At 37.2% G+C, this 10,027-nt stretch overlaps 1 protein-coding gene across 3 annotated transcripts in view; it reads left to right on the top strand.

The window, feature by feature from the left end:
• The window catches only part of eprs1 (glutamyl-prolyl-tRNA synthetase 1), an 88,262-nt gene that overhangs the window by 10,369 nt on the left and 67,866 nt on the right, over positions 1 to 10,027 (top strand). For all 3 annotated transcript variants that reach the window (XM_061963681.1, XM_061963683.1, XM_061963682.1), the window contains 4 exons: positions 2,727 to 2,883; positions 2,953 to 3,089; positions 5,175 to 5,275; positions 7,391 to 7,517. In XM_061963681.1, the coding sequence (XP_061819665.1) occupies positions 2,727 to 2,883; positions 2,953 to 3,089; positions 5,175 to 5,275; positions 7,391 to 7,517 (522 nt within the window). The remainder of the gene's footprint in view (positions 1 to 2,726; positions 2,884 to 2,952; positions 3,090 to 5,174; positions 5,276 to 7,390; positions 7,518 to 10,027) is intronic.

Genomic DNA, 10,027 nt, shown 5'->3' on the forward strand with positions numbered 1-10,027 from the left:
AAAAGGAATATAGACAATAAAAGAAGTAAATGAAAGGTAAAAGTAGTAAATAAAAGGTAAAAGAAGGTAAATAAAATGTACAAAAAGTGATGTAGTAGGTACAAGTACCAAATAAAAGGTAAAAGAAGGTAAATAAAATATACAAAAAGTAATATAGTTGGTGCAAGTAGCAAATAAAAGGTAAAAAAGGAATATAGACAATAAAAGAAGTAAATGAAAGGTTAAAAAAAAGGTAAAAGTAGTGAATAAAATGTAAAAGAAGGTAAATGCAATGTACAAAAAGTGATATAGTAGGTACAAGTAGCAAATAAAAGGTAAAAAAGGAATATATGCAATAAAATAACTAAATTAAAGGCAAAAAAAGGTAAAAGTAGCAAATAAAAGGTAAAAAAGGAATATTAACAATAAAATAAATAAATGAAAGGTAAAAAAAAAGGTCAAAGAAGTAAATAAAAGGTAAAAGAAGATAAATAAAATGTACTAAAAGTGATATAGGAGGTACAAGTACCAAATAAAAGGTAAAAGAAGGTAAATAAAATATTCAAAAAGTAATATAGTACATACAAATAGCAAATAAATAGTAAAAGAAGGTAAATAAAAGCTTAAAAAAAAGGGAATATAGAAGATAAATTAACTAAATAAAATGTAAAAGGAGTAGATGCAAGGTAAAAGAAGGTAAATACAATGTACAAAAAGTGATATAGTAGGTACAAGCAGCAAGTAAAAAGTAAAATAAGGTACCGTATTTTCCGCACTATAAGGCGCACCGGATTATTAGCCGCACCTTCTATGAATTACATATTTCATAATTTTGTCCACCAATAAGCCGCCCCGGACTAAAAGCCGCGCCTACGCTGCGCTAAAGTGAATGTCAAAAAAACGCTGCGCTAAAGTGAATGTCAAAAAAACAGTCAGATAGTTCAGTCAAACTTTAATAATATATTGAAAACCAGCGTTCTAACAACTCTGTCCCAAAATGTACGCAAATGTGCAATCACAAACATAGTAAAATTCAAAATGGTGTAGAACAATAGCAACATAATGTTGCTCGAACGTTAATGTCACAACACACAAAATAAACATAGCGCTCACCTTCTGAAGTTATTCTTCATTCGTAAATCCTTCGAATTCTTCGTCTTCGGTGTCCGAATTGAAAAGTTGGGCGAATACGGGATCCAAAATGGCCGGTTCCGTCTCGTCAAAGTCACCGGAGTCAGTGTCACTGTTGTCCAGCAGTTCTGTGAATCCTGCCTTCCGGAAAGGTCGGACCACAGTTGTGACCGAAACTATCTGCCCAGGCATTTACGATCCACTGGCAGATGTTGGCGTATGTCGACCGGCGCTATCTGCCCGTCTTAGTGAAGGTGTGTTCGCCTTCGGAGCTGTGTGAAAAAAGCCACCCGGCCTCTTCGCGTAAACTTCCCTTAACCACTCGCTCATCTTTTCTTCATCCATCCATCCCTTCGAGTTAGCTTTTATGATGACGCCGGCTGGAAAGGTCTCTTTTGGATGGGTGGAAGTTAGCATGGCAAGCTAGAACCACAGTGAAGGATGACTTCTCATTCCCTGTGGAGCGAATATTCACCGTACGTGCTCCCGTTCCACAGTGCGGTTCAGTTGCTGTGAAATACGGTAGTAATCCGTGTGCGGATGGAGAGATTGCGTCTTTTTATGAACCGGATCGTTTTGTAGGAGCCATTTTGTGGTCTTTACAGATGTAAACAGGAAATGAAACGTACGGTGATATCCGCGCGTTTTTTCTTCTTCTTCCGGGGGCGGGTGAAGCGCTTCCTGTTCTATGGGGGCGGGTGAAGCGCTTCCTGTTCTATGGGGGCGAGTGCTTTCCTTGGCGGTTGCTTGCGTAGAAGAAGAAGCGCTTCCTGTTCTACCGGGAAAAAAGATGGCGGCTGTTTACCGAAGTTGCGAGACCGAAACTTTATGAAAATGAATCGTAATAAAGCGCACCGGGTTATTAGGCGCACTGTCAGCTTTTGAGAAAAATTGTGGTTTTTAGGTGCGCCTTATAGTGCGGAAAATACGGTAAATGAAATGTACAAAAAGTAATATAGTAGGTACAAGTGGCAAATAAAAGGTAAAAAAGGAATATAGACAATAAAAGAAGTAAATGAAAGGTAAAATTAGTAAATAAAAGGTAAAAGAAGGTAAATAAAATGTGATATAGTAGGTACAAGTAGCAAATAAAAGGTAAAATAAGGCAAATAAGATATACAAAAAGTATTATAGTAGGCACAAGTAGCAAATAAAAGGTAAGATAAGGTAAATAAAAGGTACTAAAAGTATTATAGTAGGTACAAGTGGCAAAAGATAAACGAAGGTAACTAAAAACTACAAAACGGAATATAGAAGGTAAGTACAAAGTAAAAGAAGGTAAATTTAAGGTAAAGATGGGTAATAAAGGTGCACCAAGTCTAAATTAAAGGTAAAATAAGGAATATAGGGGGTAAAGTAAATAAAAGGTAAAATAAGATGAATAGAAGAAAATAAAGAAGGTGAAATGTGGTAAAAGACGGTCTTGGAAGGTAAATAAAAGGTAATGAAGCTTATGGCAAGTACACAAATCTTTGTTTATTTCAACTACAATTTGCATTGAGGCTACAACAAATGTTTTCATCCCAATAATGGAGCAAACTAATGGTTAGATTATTGAAATCATGGATAGCTGCAGCCATACTTGGAAGGTTTCCATCCTTTTGCTTGGTCTGCAGGTGGACCACTGGCTGGAGTTCAGCGCTCGCCGCCTGTGCGCTCAGCCGGACTTGGTGGCGGCCCTGGGCGAGCTGAACAAGGCCCTGTCGCTGAGAACCTTCCTGGTGGGACACACCCTCACCCTGGCCGACCTGTCCGTGTGGGCCGCCCTCCAAGGTCAGCGCCCTCGGGCACATTCCTGAAGTTGTCGTCATTTGCAACTTGGTGCGGGTCTCTCTCCTGCAGGCCACGGAGACTGGTCCGACCAGAGCAGAACCTTCAGCCACGTCAGTCGCTGGTTCGCCTTCCTGAGCTCGCAGGTTCCTTTCACTGCCTTGGACAACAAATACACCAGCAAGAAAGCTCCGCCCACCAAGTCCAATGTAAGTCACCAGTTTCAGCTTTGCAACAGCTTCAGACTTACCAAGAGATGCAACGTATTTAGTCAGCCACCGATTGTGCAAGTTCTCCCACTTAAAATGATGACAGAGGTCTGTAATTTTCATCATAGGTACACTTCAACTGTGAGAGACAGAATGTGAAAAAAAAATCCAGGAAATCACATTGTAGGAATTTTGAAGAATTTATTTGTAAATTATGGTGGAAAATAAGTATTTGGTCACTTCAAACAAGGAAGATCTCTGGCTCTCACAGACCTGTAACTTCTTCTTTAAGAAGCTCTTCTGTCCTCCACTCGTTACCTGTATTAATAGCACCTGTTTGAACTTGTTATCTGTATAAAAGACACCTGTCCACAGCCTCAAACAGTCAGACTCCAAACTCCACTATGGCCAAGACCAAAGAGCTGTCGAAGGACACCAGGAAAAGAATTGAAGACCTGCACCAGACTGTGAAGAGTGAATCTACAATAGGCAAGCAGCTTGGTGTGAAAAAATCAACTGTGGGAGCAATTATCAGAAAATAGAAGACATACAAGACCACTGATAATCTCCCTCGATCTGGGGCTCCACGCAAGTTCTCATCCCGTGGGGTCAAAATGATCATGAGAACGGGGGGAACCTGGTGAATGACCTGCAGAGAGCTGGGACCAAAGTAACAAAGGTTACCATCAGTAACACACTACGCCGACAGGGAATCAAATCCTGCAGTGCCAGACTTGTCCCCCTGCTTAAGCCAGTGCATGTCCAGGCCCGTCTGAAGTTTGTTAGAGAGCACATGGATGATACAGCAGAGGATTGGGAGAATGTCATGTGGTCAGATGAAACCAAAATAGAACTTTTTGATATAAACTCAACTCGTCGTGTTTGGAGGAAGAAGAATACTGAGTTGCATCCCAAGAACACCATACCTACTGTGAAGCATGGGGGTGGAAACATCATGCTTTGGGGCTGTTTTTCTGCTAAGGGGACAGGCCGACTGATCCGTCCGTGTTAAGGAAAGAATGAATGGGGCCATGTATCGTGAGATTTTGAGCCAAAACCTCCTTCCATCAGCGAGAGCTTTGAAGATGAAACGTGGCTGGGTCTTCCAGCATGACAATGATCCCAAACACACCGCCCGGGCAACGAAGGAGTGGCTCCGTAAGAAGCATTTGAAAGTCCTGGAGTGGCCTAGCCAGTCTCCAGACCTCAACCCCATAGAAAATCTGTGGAGGGAGTTGAAAGTCCGTGTTGCTCGGCGACAGCCTCAAAACATCACTGCTCTCGAGAAGATCTGCATGGAGGAATGGGCCAAAATACCAGCTACTGTGTGTGCAAACTTGGTAAAGACCTTTAGTAATCGTTTGACCTCTGTTATTGCCAACAAAGGTTATATTACAAAGTATTGAGTTGAATTTTTGTTATTGACCAAATACTTATTTTCCACCATAATTTACAAATAAATTCTTTTAAAATCCTACAATGTGATTTCCTGGATTTTTTTTTCACATTCTGTCTCTCACAGTTGAAGTGTACCTATGATGAAAATTACAGACCTCTGTCATCATTTTAAGTGGGAGAACTTGCACAATTGGGGGCTGACTAAATACTTTTTTGCCCCACTGTATCTGTAACGTCTTTTTTTCATTGTTTTATGCTCTTTTGTAGAAAAAAAAAAAAAATGTGTGTATGTATATATATATATATATATATATATATATATATATATATATATATATATATATATATATATATATATATACAGTATGTGTGTGTATGTGTATATTTATCTGTGTGCGCGCGTGTGTGTATATATATATATATATATATATATATATATATTATACACATATATATATACACACATATATATATATATCCATCCATCAATCCATTTTCTACCGCTTTTCCCGTTTTATATAAATATATATATATATATATATATATATATATATATATATATATATATATATATATATATAACTCATTTCTCGATATATTGATTGCTCCGTTTAATACGAGCAGAGACGCTTGTGTACATCCCAGCATTGCAAGAACTCACACCTTTTCTGACCTTCTGCCTAACAGTCTGAGGTAAAGGAGAAAAAGGCAGACCTCGGAAAGTTTGTGGAGTTGCCCGGCGCCGAGATGGGCAAGTTGGTGGTTCGATTCCCGCCCGAAGCCAGCGGGTGAGTCTTGCAGTGTCTTGTTAGGATCTCAACAAGCTATACAGTATTTATGTGCCGTATTTTTCGGAATATAAAGCGCCACACCCACAAAATTTTGGGGAAAAGTTTCCCCCATGTATTAGCCGCACCGGTCTGTAAGCCGCAGATTTAAGTTGTTTACATGAAAAGATTGTTAATGTTTATTTACATACCTTAATTGTTTCCAAACGGTGTCTGTAACGCGGCAGTAAAACGGTTGATCGAACAAAACAGAAGTAATCGTCATGGACCCACTAGTTGCGGAAGCTAACTCTCTAATCGGCTAAACAGACTAAATAACTCCACGGGGGCGTTTTGGGGAATTTACGAAACCGAAACAATACAAAAAGAATGCAATTGTAAGTTAATAATACTAACACAGACACTTGTAAACGTGTTAGCATATTAGTTAATGCTAACGACGCAAACATTGTTTTAGTTGTATTGTAAAACTTGCAAATGTTGCTTGGAGTGAGTCTTGCTGGGGTCTCACCTAGCAATACTGTGTTTATGTGCTGTATTTTTCGGACTGTAAAGCGCACCGGTATGTAAGCCACACCCACTAAATTTTGGGGGAAATTTCCACCATATATTAGCCGCACCGGACTGTAAGCCGCAGATATAGGTACATGTTGCGAAATAAGGTATTTACATAAAAAGATTATGTTAATGTTTATTTACATACCTTAATTGTTTCTAAACGGTGTTTGTAACACGGCAGTAAAACGGCCGATCAAACAAAACAGAAATCATTGTCATGTACCCACTAGCTGCGGAAGCTAGCTCTCTAATCTATACTCTCTAATCTATACTTGCCAACCCTCCCAAATTTTCCGGGAGACTCCCGAAATTCAGCGCCTCTCCCGAAAATCTCCCGGGACAAATATTCTCCCGAAAATCTCCCGATTTTCAGCCGGAGCTGGAAGCCACGCCCCCTCCAGCTCCATGCGGACCTGAGTGAGGACAGCCTTTTTTCATGACGGGAGGACAACAGGGTGACAAGAACTAAATCATCCAGACTAGAGATAAATTGTATTATTATGTTTATCTTACCTAAAAATAAATATATTTATTAATTTAAAAAAAAAGAAAAACTAAATACATTTTTACTATATTTTGCTAAAAACATCAAAATTAATTGTATTTTTATTTGTATTTTTTCTGACTCCTTATTACATCCAGGCATTAGAATTATACATTAAAATAAACATATTTGAAATAATTAATTTTAAATTATCATAATTCATTTAAAATGACCATATTTAATTATTAAAATAATTGCTTGTTTATCAACAACTTTAGCATTTTATTCATTACATTTTGAAGCTCTCAGAAGCCAAGTTATGTTATATTCCTTAATATTTATGTATGCAAGTTTGAAGTATCAATTATCTAAACACAGTTTTGTTTGCATATTTTCAGGATATATATATATATATATATATATATATATATATATATATATATGAAATACTTGACTTGGTGAATTCTAGCTGTCAATATACTCCTCCCCTCTTAACCACGCCCCCAACCACGCCCTGCCCCACCCCCGACCACGCCCCCACCCCCCACCTCCCGAAATCGGAGGTCTCAAGGTTGGCAAGTATGCTCTAATCGGCTAAACAGACTGAATTTACTGAATAATTTGTGAAACTGAAACAATACAAAAAGAATGCCGTTGTAAGTTAATAATACTAACACAGACACTCGTAAACGTGTTAGCATATTAGCTAATGCTAACGACACAAAAGTTGTTTTAGTTATATTGTAAAACTAACAATCGTTGCTTGGAGTGATGAATGAGGAATCCATACCAGTAAAAATGCTACAGACGGCTAGAAGAGGGAACAGCACTTCTACTTCCGGTCTCAAGCACCAAACGGAAGGACACTGAAGTACCAAAAAATGGCGTCGTAGCACAATGACACACCTTTTTAGTGTTTGCTTTAAAAAAAAAATCTATTTGCATTATGGCCCTCGGCAAAGAAAAGTCCATACATTGACCGCGTCGTCTTGTAAGAGTTCAAAGGGCAAAAGATGGAAATTTACGATATATTCAATTTTTTTGCATGTCAATCTCGTTCTTTTTGCCCTCAGGTATCTGCACATCGGTCACGCCAAGGCCGCCCTGCTCAACCAGCACTACCAGGTCACCTTCAAAGGCAAGCTCATCATGCGCTTTGACGACACCAACCCCGAGAAGGAGAAGGAGGACTTTGAAAAGGTGCGCATTCGGGTTTTTGCATGATGTATTACGGGTAGAGATGTCCGATAATGGCTTATTTGCCGATATTGTCCAACTCTTATTTACCGATTCCGATATCAACCGATACCGATATATACAGTCGTGGAATTAACACATTATTATGCCTAATTTTGTTGTGATGCCCCGCTAGATGGATTAAACAATGTAACAAGGTTTTCCAAAATAAATCAACTCAAGTTATGGAAAAAAATGCCAACATGGCACTGCCATATTTATTATTGAAGTCACAAAGTGCATTATTTTTTTTAACATGCCTCAAAACAGCAGCTTGGAATTTGGGACATGCTCTCCCTGAGGCCCTCTACAACAATGGGAAGTACCGTATTTTTGGGACTATAAGTCGCAGTTTTTTTCATAGTTTGGCCGGGGGTGCGACTTATACTCAGGAGCGACTTATGTGTGAAATGATTAACACATTAGCGTAAAATATCAAATAATATTATTTATCTCATTCACGTAAGAGACGAGACATATAAGATTTTATGGGATTTAGTGATTAGGAGTGACATATTTTTTGGTAAACGTATAGCATGTTCTATATGTTATAGTTATTTATGCCTCATATAACGTACACTTATTCAGCTTGTTGTTCACTATTTTTTTATTTATTTTAAATTGCCTTTCAAATGTCTATTCTTGGTGTTGGGTTTTATCAAATAAATTTCCCCCAAAAATGCGACTTATACTCCAGTGTGACTTATATACATACTTGCCAACCCTCCCGAATTTTCCGGGAGACTCCCGAAATTCAACGCCTCTCCCGAAAACCTCCCGGGACAAATATTCTCCCGAAAATCTCCCTATTGACGGGAGGACAACAGGGTGACAAGAACTAAATCATCCAGACAAGAGATAAATTGTATTATTATGTTTATCTTACCTAAAAATAAATATATTTATTAATTAAAAAAAACAAAACTAAATACATTTTTACATTTTGCTAAAAATTAATTGTATTTTTATTTGTATTTTTTCTGACTCCTTATTACATCCAGCCATAGAATTATACATTAAATTAAACATATTTGAAATAATTCATCTTAAATTATCATAATAATTAATTTAAAATTACCATTTTTAATTATTAAAATAATTTATTGTTTATCAACAACTTTAGCATTTTATTCATTACGGTACATTTTGAAGCTCTTAGAAGCCAAGTTATGTTATATTCCTTAATATTTATTTATGCAAGTTTGAAGTATCAATTCTCTAAACACAGTTTTGTTTGCATATTTTCAGGATATATATATATATATATATATATATATATATATATATATATATATATATATATATATATATATATATATATATATGTATATATGTGTATATATATGTATGTATATATGTGTATATATATGTATGTATATATGTGTATATATATATATGTATATATGTGTATATATATATATATATATATATATATATGTATATGTATATGTAAATGTATATGTATATGTGTATATATATATGTATATATATATATATATATGTATATATATATACGGTATATATATATATATATATATATATATATATATATATATATATATATATATATGTATATGTATGTGTGGGAAAAAAAATCACAAGACTACTTTTTCCCCCACACATACATATATTGCGCTCTACCACGGTATCGAGCACTATTTTTTGGATAATCTTATTAAGACATATATATAATATGAAATACTTGACTTGGTGAATTCTGGCTGTCAATATACTCCTCCCCCTCTTAACCACGCCCCACCCCACCCCCGACCACGCCCTCACCTCCCGAAATCGGAGGTCTCAAGGTTGGCAAGTATGCATATATATGTTTTTTTCCTTCTTTATTATGCATTTCCGGCGGGTGCGATTTATACTCCGGAGCGACTTATAGTCCGAAAAATACGGTACTATACTCTGACTTTCAAAAAGTGCATTATTTTTTTTTTTTTTTTAAACATGCCTCAAAACAACAGCTACAAAAACAATGAAGGCACACAGCTTCAGTCCAGAGTATACTAGAGTAATAAAGTCAACAATAACATAGTCCTGCCTGGTATACTGTAAAATAGGGAATTAGAGCAGGGCAGATTAAGCCCAGTTTATAGTGTAGTTGTATGAGTAACACAAATGTATCTGCAAGCTAGTGGTGAGTGCTTGAAGTGGCCTACCAGTCAGCCAGAGCTTCTGAAATGCTGCGTTGAGACAGGGGTGGATTTTGTTGTATTTTTGTTTTTTCTCGGTGGAGTCTTTAAGCGACAACTGTGTGGTACTACTTTTTTTCGCTGTTTGATTTTCATCCATCTTCCGCTTGTATTCATCGTGTATCTCCTTATGATTCTTGAAGAGGTGGGAGATCAAATTGCTCGTCTTGGTTCCTCCTCGCGGGCTTCACGGTGGCAGAGGGGTTAGTGCATCTGCCTCACAATACGAAGGTCCTGAGTAGTCTTGGGTTCAATCCCGGGCTCGGGATCTTT

Source organism: Nerophis lumbriciformis, linkage group LG06 (genome assembly GCF_033978685.3).
Source record: "Nerophis lumbriciformis linkage group LG06, RoL_Nlum_v2.1, whole genome shotgun sequence".
Taxonomy (NCBI): domain Eukaryota; kingdom Metazoa; phylum Chordata; class Actinopteri; order Syngnathiformes; family Syngnathidae; genus Nerophis; species Nerophis lumbriciformis.